Source organism: Crocodylus porosus, unplaced genomic scaffold (assembly GCF_001723895.1).
Source record: "Crocodylus porosus isolate Cpor-Errol unplaced genomic scaffold, CroPor_comp1, whole genome shotgun sequence".
NCBI lineage: Eukaryota > Metazoa > Chordata > Crocodylia > Crocodylidae > Crocodylus > Crocodylus porosus.
This window is the reverse complement of record NW_017728907.1, coordinates 46,719,191-46,738,484: the sequence shown is the minus strand read 5'-3', so window position 1 is coordinate 46,738,484 and position 19,294 is coordinate 46,719,191. Positions and strand designations below refer to the sequence as shown.

The window sequence follows — 19,294 nt, the reverse complement described above, 5'->3', positions numbered from 1 at the left end:
CATCTTAGGAATTATTTTATTATACTTTGAAATACTCACAGTGCAAATATCCCTGAAATGTTTTCTTTCTCCATTTCCAGTTACCTAGCAAAGTTATGCTTGTACACTAGACTTCTTTTGTGTGTGCATGGCTAACTTCAGGGAAATCCTATCCTGCAGGCAGTTAACACGGTGCTGTAAGAGTGTACCTATTAGACTGCTTGATGTGCTGAGCTCCACAACTCTATTAAATGGTTCTGCAGACCTACAACAGAACAGGTTTCAGCTGAATGTATTAATGACCTGCAACTTAGTATTTCCAGCAGTGGGGTTAAAATATTATGAAAGCAACACTGGAGAAGTTAGCTAGTAACTTGCTAAAGCACACAGGAAACCTCAAATCCAGCTCTGCGTTTTCGCCTTGTCTTTACCACTTGATCTGAAAGTTCTCTGTCCCTTGTCCTTAACATGTCTCTATGAACACTTATTGCCAGGCCCATAGCAGGAAAACGAATTCATTGACTGCACTGAAGTGTAAATAGGGGGTGTGTTAGAGTAACCATCCTTCCATAGTTGCTTAAAACAGTGATGTGATGATGTATGATAACCTTGTTGTTTGTGGGCCCTGCACAAGACCATTAGGTGACTAGCTTGTAAAGGGCTTGATTTGTTTATATAAATTTCTAAAATGCTAAAAGAGGACACATTTTTATGCTGTAGACACTTTCAATTTATTCTAGGATCAAGACTTTTTTTCAAATGCTGTTGCCAGACCTATACGGTTTTCTAGTACTGAAGATGGGGAAGAAGATAATGTTACACTGGAATAAGGGTAGAAAAAAGCTGTCAATATAACGCAAGGGCTGGAGAAAATGCCTTCCAGCTGCAACCAGCAGTTATTCTGTAGCTTTATTGGAGAGAGAATTGAGAGGAGACTCTATCACAGTGTGTAGGTAGAAAATGCCAGTACTAAAGGGCTTCTTTTGGGGAAACTGCTTTGGTGGTGGTTTGTTTTTTTTTATCACAATTTCCAGAAAGAGGTAAAAATCCAGGTCTACAATGCAGTCGCCCTCCTCTATGGCTGTGAAACATGGGTGATCTACCACTGAGTCTGGAGCGGTATCATCAGTGATGCCTTGGGGAAAATCCTCCACAACGGGAATTGCCCCACAAACGCCAGCTTCCTTGCTGAAGCCATTGTTACCAGCACTGAGTCAGTGATCTTCAAGTACCAACGTCACTGGACAGGACGTTGTGTGCAGATGCCCAACTTCGACTCCCAAAACCAAGTGCTTTGCTCCCAGCGTAGTAACACCTGAGGTCTCGCAGTAGCCAGAGGAAATGCTACAAGGACATGTTGGAGGCATACCTCAAGAAAACACGTGCTGAATTGGAAGGAGCTGTCTGCCAACTGAGTTCAGTGATCCTGCAACCTCAACTAAGCATCAGCCAGTTTCAAGGTAAAGTGTCTTGCCCTCGAAGCAGAGAAGAGAGAACAGAGGCAGGAAAAGGAGAGGAATCTCAGCCTGCAGCCTGTGGAAAGGCCTGCAACTTCGGTGGACAGATCTGTGGCTCAATGGTTTGGACTCTTTAAGTCATCTTAAGACCCATCAATGAGCCATGGTAGAGATCATCATCCTAAAATTAAGGGATTGCTGATGACTACAGGGCTTCTTAATTAAACAGATAAAGCCAAAATGAGAAACTGGCTAGAAGCTGAATTTAGGCCAGTTAAATATGCACCCAATTTCTAGTTTATAGTGTTGAAAGGTGAGTAATCACTGGAACAAACACGAAGTGAAGCAGTGGATTCTCTGTCTTCAAATCAAGCTTGGATGACTTTGAGGAGGAGGATCTACCAATAGTCAGACGCTGAGTTCAGTACAGGAGTCACTGGCCTGAACTGTAATGGTATGTATTTATAGAGGGCATCAGACTAGATTACTGTGCTCCTTTCTGGCCTGATCAACGCTGTAAGTAGCAGTACAGGTGTGTCCCATAACTACCAGCAGCTTGAGCAAATTTAGTCTCATCTCCAGCAATCTTTTTCTCAGACAGTTCTCCCATTTTTAGTTGCAGGTTTTTCATCTGGCTTCTTTGCTTTATGCAGTGGAGGCCAGGAAACATCTTCAGCCTAAAGTGGGAGAGGGGTGTAAGGTGAGCAGGTTCTGGCTGAAAACGCAGTATGTTTGTGTGTTTGCCTTTCTGCAGTTTTTCTGTATTGAGTTGAAGTTCTGCTTGGCTCTTGCTTACAACTTTGACCTTTTTTGGCACAGTTTTTATGGGCCAAAGGATGCACAAAAACCAAGCAAGTAAAGAGCTATTGCCAGTTTCTTGAAGTATTTCTTGAAGAGGGGACCTGACCTGTATTCTGCTTGATCTAGGTGCACCTTGAACTGAATATAGCCTTTTTTTTTTTTTTTCTTCAGACTTCCCTCCCTATGATAGCTCCATAACCTGTTTTGAAATGAGGAAATGATACTGAGGGATTGCTTCACCCACCACTGAAATAGCTCTCATTTAACAGCAGTGCTACACCACAAGAATTTAGAGCAGGCAATGAAGTACACTGCTTTATAGAGAGGATGCTGAGGAATTTGGCCAGGCCTCTGGAGCTAAGACCTTTTACTTATTTTAATTGTCATGGGCTGTTTAACATAGTCTCAGATCTATGGCTCGTCCAAAAGAGAGAACTTGCAATGATGATGATCTATAAACCTCATTGGTCTCAGGACAGTGCTTGATGGTGCCTGGTGTATCAGTACTTAGTGTGTCTGTCTCCAGACTTCTGGATGCCTTCTGCTCCATCATGCCTGCCAGACTTGCCTTGTCTGTAAATGAGGGCCCCTTGAAGCCCGCAGAAGACTAGGTGTGGCTAAAGTAGATGCTGGCCTCAACGAGTAGTGGGCCAAAGGAGGTACCAAGCCCTCTCCTATAGGTTGAGTGCTTTTGCTCCTACTTTATGTGGTCCCTTGCAATAAGAAGTTACTGACCATGAGGATCTGGTTCTTCAGGACACGATGTCCATATGGATTTCCTCACCTGCCATCTTTGCCCCCTGCTTCTGCTTTTATTGATCCTTGCTCCCCTGGGCTTCAGTTTTGGCAAAGGAACTACATGCTGGTTGGGCCTGCTGAACCATTGGCATACTTGGGTGGAGAGCTGGAGAATATCTAGGGTGCATGCAAAGCTCCAGTGAACGTTGGTGTCCAGAAGAATCTAATTTCCCCATGCACAGGCACATGCACAGAGTGGAGTCCATGTGGGCAAGAAGTCTCCAACAAAACAATTACTTAAGCAGCTGTTCTTTCCTAAACAGTTTCAAGTTAGGTCAGTCCCAAGGCTGCTGTGACCACTGGGGGGCACCTTGGATGCTGTAACAACCCTTAGTTTCATTCCATCAAATATCTGTGCCTTTAGGTCCTGAGGCTTGGTCTTAAACACCTGTGGTAGTCTAAGATGGCTCTTCTTGAAGAAACAAGGAGAGAGACTGGGAACAGAGTAAAGCAGGGGAGGGGAGGAGAAGTGGCACAATGCTTTTTTTTTTTTGCTTTTCTTACCATGTTGGATCATGAAAGCAGGGAGAGAGGTTACCACAGTGTGCATTCAGTAGTCCACTTGCCACAGCATCACTTGGTCACTCTGGTACTTGCTTTAAAAGCAGCCACCAAGTAGCAGATCTGCTGCATTTGCATGCAGTGTCTTGGAAACTCATTTTCAGCATGAAATCCATTTTGCTATGGACAATTTTGAATTTGCTCGAATTACAAGACCAAAGATTACTGTGACTGAAATAAATTGTCTATCCTCTCTCCCCTTTCTTTTGGTTTGTTTCCTCTGCATGGTCTATCTCTGTGTGTTTTCCCTCCATGGGTAGTCTGTCCTGGGCTAACCACTCTGGGGTGGAAAGTCTTTCTTATATCTAACCTGAATCTCTGTTGTCACTTGTGTCTGTTCCACATCAGATGGTGGGCTGTACTAATGTAGTCACAGAATGATAGAAAATTAGGAGCAATTAGAATTAGATCCTAATTAGGAGCAATTAGAAGCAAGAAAATTAGTCCTACTCATAAACCAATGCAAGAAAGCTGGTTTGTGCCCCAACCAATCTAGAAATAAAAGTTAAAAGAAACTACTGCAGAGAACTGTAACTTTTAAAACTGTGCCACCCTCAGCCTAAGCATCTGGGATAGCCATAACTTCTCCCTATCAGCAGATGTAGCAGTGAAGCGAGACAGTAATTTCCCAAAAAACCCAGTGATGTTGTTTCTTCTAAACCATTAGTCATGATGGCCACTCCCCTTCTCTGCCTTCAGCACATGTGGAGACCTCTTCGTCTTGCCCGGGGTTTGGCTAGGCCTCCTTCTGTTGGTCTCTTGGGGGGGGGGGGGGGCGTAGAAGAGTTGTGGGGGTTTTCATGGTTAAAGCTGGGGAGCGAGCAGGGGGTCCTGGTTGACACTGGTCTGCCTCTGAGGCCGCTGCTGGTGCACGTCTCTGACTAGCTATTAACATTATGGGAACGTTGATCAGAGCCGACTACTGTCACTTAGATGTGAGCAATTGTGTTACTACTGTCTTAGTTGCTCTCCCCTCACTTCAGTAAGTAAAACGCAACACTGGAAGCTACAGGACACCCCAGGCGACGTCTTGGAAAAGTAAGTTTAGCTATTTCTAACCTTCGGAGCTTTGTGAATAAATAACAGTGCTCGGTCAAACTCTGCCCCTTGGACGCTGAATCAGACCAATACTTTCACTTAAGATAGATTAGGAGATTATTCATCGCATTTTAAATATTAAGTACCTTTTGTAGCAGTACTGGAAGCACTTCAGGAAGGGCTTTTAGATGCATCAGATTATTGGTACATGGATATTTTCTTCCTTACTATGTTTCACAGCAACCAAAAATGGTACTCTTGTACCCCAAATCTCCTCTTCTTTAAAGCTGTGGCAAAATCATAAATACAGTTTGAATTCTACCATGGGCACTTCCCTAGCATCCCGAACACGGCCTGTTAGGATGAAGTGTAAAGAGAAGCTTCTTAGCAAGTTTTCAATCATAAAAACAGAACTTGGTGAGAGAAAAAATGCTGTCAAGACATTTTTTTGCTAGAAATGTTTCTTCAAGTTCCCCATGAAGATTCTAGAAAGGAAATCAGCAGATATTATTTTGGGTAACTTGTGACCAACAGGTCACTTATGCAGCAGGAAGGGGGTTAGAGTACCAGATGCAACATATAATGTGATCCAAAAGACTGAAGAGACGGATCATGTAATCTTCTATCTCAAATTGTGCTCCAGGCTTTGTATGGTTATTTTTATTCCATTTAATTTTTTCAACAGGCTTAGAAAACATTGTAGTTTAATGGAAATGTATTAGCTGTGCATTATAAAATCCAAGCCATGAAGGGAATAATTACCAGGTAATATTTAGCTTTTGGGTGGGGAAGATTAAGTTCTTGTCTCTCTTGTGGTTCATCATGAAGATATGCAAGTACTATGCAAAAGTGGTCTATGAAGGTAAAGCTCATAGCTCCCCTTGCAAGCAGATGAGCTTAATCCTCTTCATTTTACTGATGGGGGTAGGAAGACTAGAAGTACAGAGATGAATTACTGTGCCCGAGGCCTCTTGGTGAGAGCTGGTTGTAGTGCAGGACTGAGTCCACTCCTGAACTCTGTTTCAACATACTTTTGTTGCCTGCCTTATCATAGCTGTATCATGACTTTTAAAGCACAATAAAGAAATAAGCTCCCTTTATTACTTTTTTTTTTATTTGCTTGCCACTGTGTGCACTGTTTGCTGACACTGTTAAATTGTGTGCATCTCTGAACTTGCCCATAAGAGGTTCAGTGTGGCTTTATATAATGGTACTAAATGACCTTGCAAGGTCTCTTTCAGCCCTGCTTTCCTTTCCTACTCTGCTGAAATAGCAATAAAATGAGTGAACTTCTCTGGAGCACTGGCCATGCTGTGTTTACATAGATCTGATCTCAAACTCTGGGCCAGTACTCCTTTGATAAGACTGTATGGTTTTTTCCTCATAAAAGCAAAAGGTATAATAGTCTTAAAGATTTTGATCAAGAACAAACTAATGATGGGGGAAAAATGCAGGTTCTTATCAGTAAATGGCACATACAAATATTGTAGTCCATATTCCAGTTCTGAATTTGTAGTGTGTGATGGAGATAACATAGAAGAAACATGAAGGGATTTTTTTCATATAATGAATGAATAAATGAATTTTAAAAGTAACAAACTATACAAGTTTTTCATTTGCTGTAAATTTTTGCTTGTTTTGACAAAGATTACATTAGGATAAACTTATCTGATCTTTTATAATATACAGTATATCATCTCAACTTATTACCTTTCAGAATATAACATAATTTTGCTTTAACTCCATTTCCACTAGCACATCTATTATGGTCATAGAAGGATTTCTTAGGGACAAAATCCTTGAAATGAAGAGTAGGTTCTCTCTCAAAAGACATCAATGGTAGAAACCTGCAGCAATTTTGAATCTGTTCCATCTGTGTTTTATGAGGGGGCAGTATTTGGAATTACTTCTGAACGTGTGTTTTAAGTCCTAATGATACAATTCCAGTTGGCTTTAGTTGGGAAAGCGTTGTTCTCTTGTGCATACATTTCCCTCCCTTTGAAGAATTGAAAGTAGCAGTGTTAATATAACAACTAATCAGTATGAAAACCATTCTAAACCAATGTTACTACTTCTCTTTTTCTTGGAGTAACTTAGTTTTAATAAACTCGTACTTGGCACCCAGACTACCCTAGCGTCATCTTCCTTTGTAACCTGAGAAATGTTGGTCTTGAAGAACTTGTATTATAAGGTATGGCTGTCCAAAGACGCTGGTGCAGTGGGGGAGAGCTCAGGGCTCCATGTGCGACCTGTGCAGTAGGGGGGGTTCTGCCCAGCGAGGGTTCCCATGGGGCTGCCTTTGTAGCGTGCGTCACATGTCCAGCCTGGATGCCGCCAGAGGCCACAACCTGATTTAAAGGACCCTGTGTATAGGGGTAAAGTGGAATGTTTCTTAAATCATAGAAAATTAAGGGTAGAAGGGACCTCAGGAAGTCATCTGGTTCAGCCCCCTGCTCAAAGAAGGACTGTGCCCAGCTATTTCAGCCCAGCCAAGGCTTTGTGTAACTGGGTGCGTCTACACATTCATGAATGCGCTATAATTATAGCACATTAAGTTTTTTACCTATAATTATAGGTACTACCTTAATGTGCTGTAATTAGTGCTACTGCACATTAGCGCTGGCACATGCTTTTTTGGTGACACTAATGCCCAGTAGACTAATTCTACTGTGCATTAGCATGGGTTTTTGCCTGCCATGCTAATGCCCAGTAGAATTACTCTACTGCCCTCAAAGAATTTCATGTAGATGTGTCCACTGGGTCTTAAACCTCCAAGGATGGAGACTCCACCACCTCTCTGGCTAACCTGCTCTACTGCTTTAGTACCCTCCTGGTGAGAAATTCTTCCTAATATGTAACCTACACTTCCCTTGCTGCAACCTAAGACTATTGCTCCTTGTTCTGTTTATCTGCCACCGTTGAGAAAATTGGGAAAGTGAAACACTTGTTTATAAAGGGGGGAAAAAAATCTTGGTTTTGGAAAACTAGGGGAAATCTAACAAGTTAGAATAAGGGGTGGCAGGAATTAAAGGAAAAGAACACTTATACAATCGAAACTTGTACTTTCAGGGATGGCCCATCATTTGACAGCTTCTGCCATTGAGATACCAGCAATGCTTACTTAAGTAAAAGAAGATTCATCCACATGCAAGATGTGGGCTGTGTCACTCTAGTCCAGATTGCTGCTGTTTTATGACAAGACTTTAAAAGAGAGTTTTTTGCGGGTATAACTTTCACTGAGCCCTTCTGCCCTGATGCAAAGGTGTCTTTGAAAGAGGAGAGAGAGAAGGAGAATTCAGGCTGTGGAGAGGAAGAGCACTGTGCTACTTTGGATGTAGAGGTGATTGGATTTGCAGGCGAGCTGGGATGTCTGCAGATGAAGTCTAGCAGCGGGAGAGTAGGGTGGGAATGGATGTTGGTGACTAAAGATAAGAAAGTCCCATGATTTGGTGAGAGACATGAGTTGAGGTACAGCGGGAACATGCATATGGTGCTGGTGAGTTGTGGCAGGTGTTCTAAAAGGTGGTGAGGTGGGAAGATAGGGAGCTGGAGAAGGGGAAGGCAAAAGGAAGTGGAAGGAGTAAACTCTGCTTTGGAGAACTACTGTGGATGCCAGTGAAGAATGCAAGAGGAGGCATTGGCGATAGAGATGGTTAATAGCCTCTTGTTGCTGAGGTATTAACTGACTAGGGAAGAATGAATGTAGTTAATGAGAAGCCACAGGAAGAGCTGAGACCTGTAAATGTGTCAATCTGATTTCACCTTTAGGAAGCATTCTTAAGATTTATCTTAAGGACACACCTGGAAAAGGTCAAATTAAGTCTGAGTCAGCTTGGCTTTGGGAAGGTAAGTCAGGTGTCTATGTACACATCTGTCATTCCCTTCCCCCATGTGAATTCTGCTCCTTCTCCTTGGCTTAGTTGGTTTTCTTAATGTCTGCATTTCAAAAAGCTTTGACAGTTTTTATGTGCAAGATTATTTAATAATCTCTAAAAATGGTTTGGCTTCCTTTTTATGAAAAGGGAGAAAGAATTAACGAATGCAAAGCATAAATTTTGACATTAAAGATGCACGCTTTGGAAATATATATATGAAAGTCCTTATAAAAAGGCAAAGCTTTAATAAGTGAAATTTCTAAATATTTACAGAGGATTTGAAGCAGGAGTGGAGCCTTGGAGGATATTGCTGACTTTTCTTCTCTCTCTCTCCTCCCCCACAATTGATAATGTGGGGATCAGGTTTAGGACTTGTTTGCACTGATGCAAAACTGATTGTTTGAATGACAATTAGTTGTACATGGGGCAGCACTGCTCTGAACTGGTAAATTGCTTCTGAGACTTGTTTCCTGTCAGTATGGGGAGTAAGTTCCCATCAGAGTTGTGTATGTTATAGTTATGTTAATATGATGACCTCTGTCCTCCACAGTGTTCAGGTGATCTGTCAGTGGCTTTCTCATGCTGTTTCTACCTTCACTTGTGGGCCTGTGTACCTGTGGGACCCCTGCTGCTCTGTGGTCATGGTGTACCTTTCTGTCTTCAAAGCTAGCATGCAGTCGGGGTTTGCCTCTCTTTGGACTCCCAGAATCCCTCTAGCTAGCCCTTTGCTGTGCTTGTCATGCTTCCAGTTGGACCTGTGCTGCAGTCCTGCATCTCCTTGTCCTCGGGAGAGAGATGAAAGTACAGGGAACTGCTGTGGCATTGACCAAGCAAGGTCACAACCAGGATGTCATGTGAACTGTGCCCAAATCATGGGCATGTCTGCAGGTTCAGGATTAAAACAAGGCAGCTGATAGCACGCCAGCCACCTGTCCATATTATGAAGACTTAGACTGGATTTTGGCACAAGATGCTGGCACAGACCTTCCCTTTCCTTTGGGCATGACTGATAGAGAAGATGCAAAGGACTACACAGCTGACTCCTACCTGGCAGCCAGGAATGCTGATGCGCTGGAGCCTGGCCAAGATGCTGCATGCATACAGGGCTCAGGTAAACGGTCCTGCCCCAGTTGTCAGCAGCCTTTTGGCCCTGAGCACAGTCAGGCTGTAAGCAGTACTGGCAAGCATCGTTGCATCTGTCTTCTATTATAAGTGAGTGGTATTGCTTGCCAAGACATGACAGGTGTTTGCTTTATTCCAGGTACTGGATGCTGCTTTCTTGGGCAGATATGAGCAGTATCTTTTGCCTTCTGTCCCCTTTCTTTAGCTATAGTCTCCTTGTACTTGCTCAAAGCACTGGCCACAGTCGGTAGCAATGCACTAGAGAGGCTGCCTACTCTGCGATGGCCAGGCAGTCTTTCCTTCCCACTTCTATCCCAGTACTCTCTCTCACATCCTCCTTTCAAACAAACCTTTTACCTCTTGTGCGTTCACACCAGTAATTCTAGTCGTCTTATTAACTAGCTGCCTCTCCTGTCCCACCAGCGTCTCTGTCTTCATCTCCGAATATGCCATGTACTTGCTACTTAACTGCACCATACTGGGGGAGGGGGGAGAATAGCCTGTCCTCATAATGTGTTTGAGAACCAGGCATTTAGCATTCGTGTTTATAAATTAACCAGCACCTTTTGGATCAGGCTGGACACTGACTTCATTAACATAATGCTTGCATGCCAGCAATAAATTGTCTAATCAGTGCCAATTTCAAGAGGTTTTTCTCAGGAGAACCTTACAAAGGGATTTTTATCAATAAACCATGGGCACTTCTATCAGTAAAGCATCATAAATGCATTTTCCTGTTCTGTTAAGAACCATAATGTAACCATAAGCAAGCTGTATCTAGACAGCACATTGCATAGTGCAGTTTACAAGGCACCAGTACTGTTGATTTCCTCAGTACCTACAACACGTTGCAGAGACGATATAAAAAGAACTTTTAAGGCTGCCCTCTCCCTAGCTCCTGAATAAGTGGCTAGGTCCCTCCAGCTATGCAGAATACCAGAAAGTTGCATTTTGGTGAATGACCACAAAGTGTTGCTTCCTGGCTTCCCTTTTAATGTTCATAAATGGATTGCTGTGTTGCCATTTCATCTCATGGCAAAAACCTTCATTCACCATGCACATCTTCCTGAAGCCAGAATGCAGGCGTTGACAGTTGTGGCAGCACCTTCTCAACTCTGCTTCAGGCCATGTCCCAAATCTGCTCTTAAGAGACCTGGCCCCATGCTGAAATGAAATGGAGCACCACAAGGCTTCAGCATGGCCTGCGTTGCGGCCAGTTGGCCGTACAGTCATGAATATAGCACCTCCCTGGCTCAAAAGAGACTGTCTCTAGAGTGTCGCGAGTGGGCAGAGGCCCTGGGGATAGCATCCTAAAATTGGTGGATGAAGTTTTTCTCTCTGCTCCAGTGGAGCCTGAACAATGAAGAATAGAAGGGACGTGTTTGGAGAACCAGCCTGAAGTTCTGCATGCATCTTCCACTGTTCCTCAGAAAAGAGGGAGCAGCTGAGAGAGGACCCTGTGGGTACAGGCAGCTGGCAGGGGGAGGGTTCACCGTGGAAAGGGAGAGGCTGTGAAGGAACAGAGCTTTGGTATGACTGTGTGGGCTGTAGGAATGGACTGGAGGTGCTGAGGCAGTGGATGGAGGTGAATAGATAGATATCCTTGCTGGGAGAGCAATCCTCTATCCAAGCTGCTGCTTGCCTGCTTCACCTCCCTTCTCCGCATGCACTGTAGCCTCCAGGTCTGCCAGTCCAGGTTCCACAGGCTCTGGAGGCCTTGTGTGGGAGGCATAGTTTGCCAGCAGATTTCCTTCCAGTGTTTTGGGGAGTCCAGTGCCCTGCCACTCTTCACTCTAAGCATGGGTGGGTGATGCACCACTCCAGGTCCTGGGGGATTCCAGGTGGGCTCCAAGATGAAAGGCAAGCCAAAAGCTCCCAGCACAGTGAGCTGAAATCTCCCTTACCACTTCATTTAAATTCACACTATTTGCCTGGTTAGAAAAATAAAGTCTCTCTTTTTAACTTTGATTCCCCTCACCCCACAGCCAAGGTGCTGCTGTTTTGTAAAACTCCACGTGTAACAAATCCTGCACGGAGACATTGAGCCTCCCTATGTGAAAGGCATACATCAGCAATTCATCCGAGTGCATGCACAAGAATGCCACAGAGCCATTGTACATCCCTTCCCTCTGCTGATGTAACATATTTTATTTAAAAGCAGCAGAAGCTTGCAAAGGAAGCAAAACCGCAGCAGAATACCCTATGTAGCCCAGCAGGGCCTGACTCAGGCTAATGCTGTAATGCACCACAAACCACGATAAGCAACTCGGAAGTCCTGGGCCAAGTACGTATCCAAAACATGATGTCCTTTTTCTTGGGGCTGATGCAGAAGTCAAGTGAACAGGGCCAGGCAGGATGCATCCTAGAGTGCTCAAGGAATCGGCTGAGGTAATTGCAGAGCACTGGGTCTTCTCGTTGAGAGGTTGGGGGAGTCCAGCAGACAGCAACAAAAATAGGGTCTGGGAAATGTGAGGAAAGGTTAGAAGTGGGGTTATTTAATTTGGAGAAGATAGGGTTGAGTAGGAGGTGGGGGTGTGTGAGAACAGTCCTCAAATACCTGAGTAGTGCTAATAAAGAGGATAATAATAAGTTATTCTCTGTGCCTGCAGAGGACAGGGCAAGAAGTAAATATCTTAAATTGGCACAGGAGAAATTTAGGCTGTTTTAGGAAGAACTTTCTCGCTATGAAGGGGGTTAAACATTTGTATTTTGGTTGTAGAACGTCCATCTTTGGAAGTTTTGGAAAACAGATTAGACAAACATGTGCCTGGGATGGTTTAAAAAGGGCTGATTTTTGCCTTGACCTCCTGAGGGCCTTCTCACTGTGACCTCCCGAGGGCCCTGCCAACTGGACTCTTCCTTGATTCGAAAAGGTCTATATGGTCATGGCCGGGGCATGTTGTGATTTAAATGGCGGGGTCGTGCAGAGCATTCAGAATAGAGCAGACGGATGATTTCCCTTGGCTTCGGAGATTCAGAACGTGGCTGACCTCCCCGTTCTCGGTGAGGCTCCCTTGCTCTTCTGTGTCCTGCACAACAGACTTTCTAGTGAAAAGTTTTGCTGCCTCAACACTTCCACTCAGGGGTGGCCACCTACCCTTCAGTCCTTCCAAGCCAAACTCCCCTGCCATCCTGCAGCTGCTCAGACAGTAGTTAAAACAATTACTTTATACATTCAATGCCTTCAGTAAAAAGGGTTCACCAGCCACGATGGGGTCTCCCAGGATGAGAGGAAGAGCATGGATGTCTCATTTCCACATTTTAGCTGTGTGCTCTTCTCTCCCTTGGGGAAAGGCCGCAATCCTAAAATTTTAAGGATCTGTTCCAGCCCAGCCCAGCCCACACTGACAATGCTGTGGAGCGCACGCCTTTACATTTATGATCTTTGAAGGATGCTGCAGATGGCTTCTTCCCATTGTTCCTATGCAGTTGTGGACTCCCTGCATATGCAAAGCCATTGATGATGGCTTGAGGATTGGCAACCACACTTCTATCACAGCAGCCCCATGAGGTGACATACCCACAGCAACCTGGTTAGCAGCTGACAGGTAGCAGATGGGGCTCTGAGTTTTTCTGATGTCCAGATGGATGTATCCTATCACCATGGGGTGCTCGGTTGCCTGCGTAGGTCTGGGCCCTGTTCTGGTCGCTGCCAGGTTGGCATCTCAGTTGTCTCCACCACTAGTGAACCCAGGAATAGCGCTGTTTGCAGCGAGGTTGTTTCATTAGACGTCCTTCCTAAAGCAGTCTCGTGCTCAGCCTTGTTCCTGTTCTCCTTTGGGTTCAGCTGCTGGCAGGAAAAAGGAAGCTATAGCTGCTGCTTGATCTGCAGCCCAAAGTGCTGGTTAGCAGAGCAGTGAGCTTGCAAAGCTGCAGCCATTTGGCAGTGACCTGACAAATGCATACAGCAACTGCCTATGCCCAGCTTCTGGCTTTGCAGCAAGGAGAACTATTTTTGTCCCTAAGGATATTTTAGGGGACTTAAGCAGCAGCAGCAACCTGAAAAGAGGACAGTCTTTGATGTGAGGGGAATTGGTGGGACATTGAAACATCAGCATTAACCAGCTCCTTCCCTGTCATTGTAGTGGGTGTGCCTGAGTTTGTGCGTTTTGAGAACTTGAAATAGCTGTTTGGGGAAATTTGGGGGTAAATGATTGCTTGAGAACATGGGGGCCTGGACTCAGTCACTCAAGGCCCCTGTTTTCAAGTTGAATTTGATCACTTCCAGCTGGCTTCTACATATCCCATTATACCACAGGGTCACTCCTACGATGCACAGAGCCAGGGTGCAACGCAGAAGTGCCTGGGGAAATTCATCCAGGCTGCTGAGTGCACAGTTGGGAAGCAGCTCTTCTGTGTGTGGAAGAAGTGACTTGCCGTGAAGTAAGAGCCAGCTGTTCACTGTCATGGGCCACTGTACATCAGTTCACTTGAACCAGTTGCATCGAGAATCTTGCCTCAGAGTAAATCCCATCCTTTGGCATGTTTTTAGAGATGAGCTATGCGATGTGATGCATCTTAATGTAGACAGTGATATACTAGAGAAGAAATCCTGTCCAAATTGTATTGCAGTTTAAAGGGTGCTGAATTCCTCTGTAGGGGAGAGGAAAAGGGTTGTGATCAAGTGTGCAACACCAGCAACAACAACAACAACAGAGTAAGTACGATGTTGGCTTATATTCGGAAGGTTGAAGGTTTGTGCTAATGAGTTAAGTGCTGGTTAGACTGTTTCAGAGTGCTCTATTCAGATTCTTTTCATTTGCTTTGGAGAAAAGTTATCACAAAGGAAGAGTTTGAGAGTTGAGAGCAGCAACATTAAGGACATGGAGGACACATCTACATGAGCTGCCTACTGCAGAGTTGCCTAATTAGTTCCACAGTAAACATCTGTATACATGTGCTGTTAGGATGGAATAAGCTTATTAACTCTGCTGTAGGTTAGTACTTGTAAAGACAAGTACTATCCTCTGGTAGAGTTTTTTATTCCATAGCAGTGCATGTGTAAACACTGATGAGGCTGGCTGGGGCACAAGGGTGCTTTAGTGTGGGGCTGCCTGCTGGCTAGCCGTGCACTGAAGTACCCTCTTGCCCCAGGCAGCCCCTCTGCAACATGCTGAACCAGGTTGGAGCAGCCCTGGGCTGGCAGACTGACCATCCAGACGCCCTGCCAGCTGGGGCTGGTGCAACCCAGACTCAATGTGCTGCGGTCCCAGGTGCATGTTCAAACATGGTGCCCAGGAGCAATTAATGATGTGATATGCACTGAAGTTTACTGTTGCATATTAATTGCACATGTAGATGCACCCACAGGAACCAAATATAAGCAATATTGGGATGGTTGCTCATGAAATGACTTATCTGGCAGAAATGTTGAAATCAGGTAAAGGCAGTTATAATAGCTGAAAGCAGGAAGAACAGAACTTTGTGCATAGGTTTGAATTGTGGAACAATTGTTAACATAGATTTGTTAAGGAGTTACTTTCATTGAGTGACAGATGCACAGAGTGTTGATCCATGTAGTGGAATAGAGCAAAATTAATAAAGCTGAATGGCTACAGCAACTTTATTTGGTCCTAAAATTTTACTTTAGTTAATTTTTTTTGGTGTTGTTTGTTTGTTTGTTTTATCCCAACACGACCAATACTTATGTAGACCTTCCTCTACAGTTGTTTGAAAATCAAATTTATGCTGGGCATGTCTACATGTGCAATTAATTCTATTTGGTTTTAGTGCACAGCAGACTAATTTACTGCACAGTAAGATCCTGCATGTGTAGATGGTAACACTTTACTGTGCAGTAGATTAGTCTACTGTGCAGTAAAGCATCTCATGTGGATATGGCCACTGGATCTGAAAATGAAGCTGGCTGACTTTTCTGAACTTGAGAAAGAGATATAAAAAGTGAGGTCGGGTTAATTAGTAGCAAAAGTATTGACTTGTTAACACCTCTTCTCTTAATACTTCTGGAGGATAAAATATTGATTTGGCTATAATTCAGGATTTTGCTGTGACAGTGTTCCTTGGAGGCTACAATGGCTGACTTGGGAATATGATGGTTTAAAGGAGAATTTAATTTGTTGTTCCTTTGTATCTGATGCCTTTTTTTTGGGGGGGAGTCTGAAGTTCATTGGAGAGGTAAGTATGTGCATGTGTGCACATATAGGTGCACAAATATCAAACACTAATGTTTGTTGGCCTGTTGCTGGATGCCGAGCCTCTATTTTCAGAGTCCTCTAACATGTTGGCTTTTGAGATGTTTCAGCCATTAGGACCTCTCAGAACAGCCACATTTATATGGAACAATAAAACTGACCTCTGGTGGCTCAGGAGGCATGGAAGTGACCACTTCTGGGACCAGTCCTCCAACGCTTCCTTTGTTCTTGCTTACACAGACAAGCAAATGACCTTCCCTCCCCCTCTTCCATCAAGTTGTTTTTCCTACAGGTTGAAAAGTAAGAGAGAAATAGCCTTTTTAAATACTTGGAGCCCTTGGACATGAGAGTGATGTTAAGTGATGCCATGGCTGGTTTGCAGGTTACAAAATAAAGTCCTGGCTTTCTTTTTGTATGCTCCCGTGTTAATGGCTCATTGACCTTGTGCCTCTTGCCCTTAAGACCTTTTCACCTCTGTTTTCCTTTTATTCTGTAGGTGAGACACAAAACTTCAGACCAGGTGATGGCTTTAAAGATGAACACACTGAGCAGTAACCGAGCAAATATGCTAAAGGAAGTCCAGCTCATGAACAGGCTTTCACATCCAAACATCTTAAGGTATCTTTTTTTCCTTGATTCTCAGGGGGGTAAATCAAGGTCCTTCTGAACAGTTTCTCTTCAGGTTCTGTGTATAACTGATTCATAATAGATCCATAGGGGAAAGAAGGACTTTGCATACTTTCTCTGTGGCTCTGAAGGCAGATGAAGGCTTCAGTGGGATGGAGGTCTCTGGTTGTCTTGGACATCCCTGCCACTGGGTTCAGGGCTCCCAAGTAGAACATATGCCCACATTGTTGAGTGGCTTGCACCTAGTAAGAGCTAGTCACTTTTTAAAATCAGGCTTCGAGCTGAAATTGTCCCAGCAGGAGAATTTATGATGTGAAGCTTCAGCTATGATTTCTTCTTGCTCACTTAATTTGCATGGTTGAAGACATTGTGGATGGTCACAGATGAATTGATCTTTAATTGACTGCTCCCTGTAAGCATGATTTTCACTGTTACCTGCATGTTGTGCAAAGCAGGATTCCTTTTTGTTTTGCTTTTAAGTGTACTGTGCTCATTTTGTGTTCCCTGGTCCATGTGGGACAGATCATGAGGCACTGAGGAGTAGGAGCAAGAGTGTGATCCTGCTAATGCTTTTCCTTTTGAGGTTAAACAAGCCTGGGCTTTGCAATAGCTTGTCTTGTGCATGTTTCAAATGCTTCGCAGCGTCTTTTGTTGCTGCCCTTTGAACCTTTTGAGCAGTGGCAAGCAGCTGACATGATTGTTCAGGTGAGGCTGTAACATTGTGAGATACCTAATGCAGTGATGATTATAATCTTTTTCACTATATCCAAGAAACCTATTTTCTTTCTTTAACTGCTGCTGCTGTTGGCCAGGTCTCTTGACTGAGCTATTGTGAAAGCTCAAGTCTTTCCTCGGGGAGTTCTTGAAAGCTCAGAATGCCTTGGGGAGCTTGAAACCGTGTCATGTTCTCTTCTTCCTGCCGACTGTTAACGCAGGTCACAGTACCAGTTTCTGAGGCAGTGTCACTGTCCGCTTTTCTGCCCTGCCAAATGACTTTTTTTTTTCCCCACTCCCCCTTGGCAATCAATGCGTGGCAATACTGTACCCTGTTTATCCCCTCTAATATTAAGTTACTTGGAACCTTATCAGAAAAAACTCCTAGAAAGGGTCCCATCAGCTCCTGGCTAATTTCTGTTTTGTTTTTTGTTTTGTTTTTTAAGAGAAAGTTTGCCAGGTTAGAGAGGCATAATTTTTGCTCACAATAACCATGCTGGTTGTAGGTTATCAGATTATGCTTATCCGAGGGTTGCGCTAATCTACCTTTTAATTAAGCTGTCAATCTGTTTTCCCTGTAGCAAAGTGAAGTTTTAATTCCTGACGTGTATCTGTGTGTGTCTGTCATCTATCTTTTAATGGTACCATAGGGGAAGCTTTCAGTTCTTCAAACCCATTATTATGTTTTAAGAATACATTTCATTTCAGTGCTTTGTGACTCTTCAGAGTGGCATGAGGTCCTGGAGGCTGCTACAGCTGTGCTTGAAGTACAGTTTAGAAAAGAGGTGTTTTAGAAATGATATTGTAAGTCTGTGGAGCCCTACAGCTCAGTGGCTTCCATTTTAAATGTGCTTAATTTTGTAAATACAAAAAAAGCTTCTGTTGATTTGCCGGGGCTGCAGACCTGCTCTGAAAGTCCAGATGTTCTTATTCGTCCCTTCCTAGATGGTCCATCCTCATTAGGAAGAAAGCTCCAGCAGGCCAGGTGCTGTGTTGAGTTACACCCAAATGTAGGTTTCCTGCCTTCAGCTGGGTTGTACAGGTGTGCCTGTGACCATGAGTAATGGGATTTGATTCTGGGATAACTGGGTGAAAGATGGCTTGTGACACTCGGATGATCTGTCTGACCAAATGCCCCTTCTGGCCTTGACATCTAGCAATAATTTGAAGATGGTGAAATTGCACAAATGGAATAATATTGTTAGTTATGCACAAAGCAGAAGAGGACCTCAGCTTGGGCTCTTACTGGTTCTTCAGGGTTGATGAGAATAAAATCTTCATTTCTTCCCCATGCTCAAGTACACACGTGTGACTAAACGTAAAAGAAGCAGCTGAACTGAGTAAGAAGGTGGCATGTTTATGTAATGAGTTTTCAGAGTAGATCTCACATGTCTAATGTGCTTGATTTGTGGCTTCTTTCTAAGGGGGGCTTCACTCTGTTAATCACTGATTTTTTTGTTTGTTTGTTTGTTTCCCTGCCCCCCCCATCTTATTAAAGAAGGTGATTAAAGGGATTGCCTCATTGTTTGTATTAAATGCCAGTGTAAAAATGTATTTAATTTTGTTAGGTCTCCAGTCTGTCTCTCAGTTCTGTGGTTCCCCTCCACTTAATTATTTTATCTGAGTCCTAACTGATGTCTCTGTGATACTTACGGCAGGATTTTGACTCTTTTTTTGAAGACTTGGCCCTCTTTCTGTTCACTAGGGAGTATTTTCTCTTTAACTCCGAGCATTTTATTCTACTTCTTCATTCATATAACTGCACAGAGATCTACAAGGCTAGGTGCAGACATTCAAAATGCCTGAGACGGCATTGATCTAAGTTGCATGGTTTTCTGTAAGTGGTGTAGTTGAGATCAGTAGCAGACAGGACGCACATTGGGCCTGTGGTGGTGCGGGGGGAGACCTTAGGGCACCTCTACACGAGCGTGGCGGTTACTCTGACGTGCTGTAAATCCAGCGCGTTGAAGTAGACTCAGTTGCGTTTGCTGGAGCGTGGCAATTGCCGTGCTCCAGCCGCCTCCTGCGTCTCCTGTATCAACGTCCCTGTGTTTAAAAATGTCAGCGGAGCACTTGAACTAAAGCTCATTTGATGAGCTTTACATCAGGACACTGGTACAGGAGATGCATTTTTAAACAGGGGGACGCTGATGCACAAGATGTGGCAGTG

General features: G+C 43.9%; 1 protein-coding gene across 3 annotated transcripts in view; it reads left to right on the top strand.

Moving 5' to 3' along the window:
* TESK2 (testis-specific kinase 2) overlaps positions 1 to 19,294 on the top strand; it is a 101,805-nt gene that overhangs the window by 16,012 nt on the left and 66,499 nt on the right. For all 3 annotated transcript variants that reach the window (XM_019531333.1, XM_019531334.1, XM_019531335.1), the window contains exon 3: positions 16,280 to 16,401. In XM_019531333.1, coding sequence (XP_019386878.1) covers positions 16,280 to 16,401 — 122 coding nt within the window. The remainder of the gene's footprint in view (positions 1 to 16,279; positions 16,402 to 19,294) is intronic.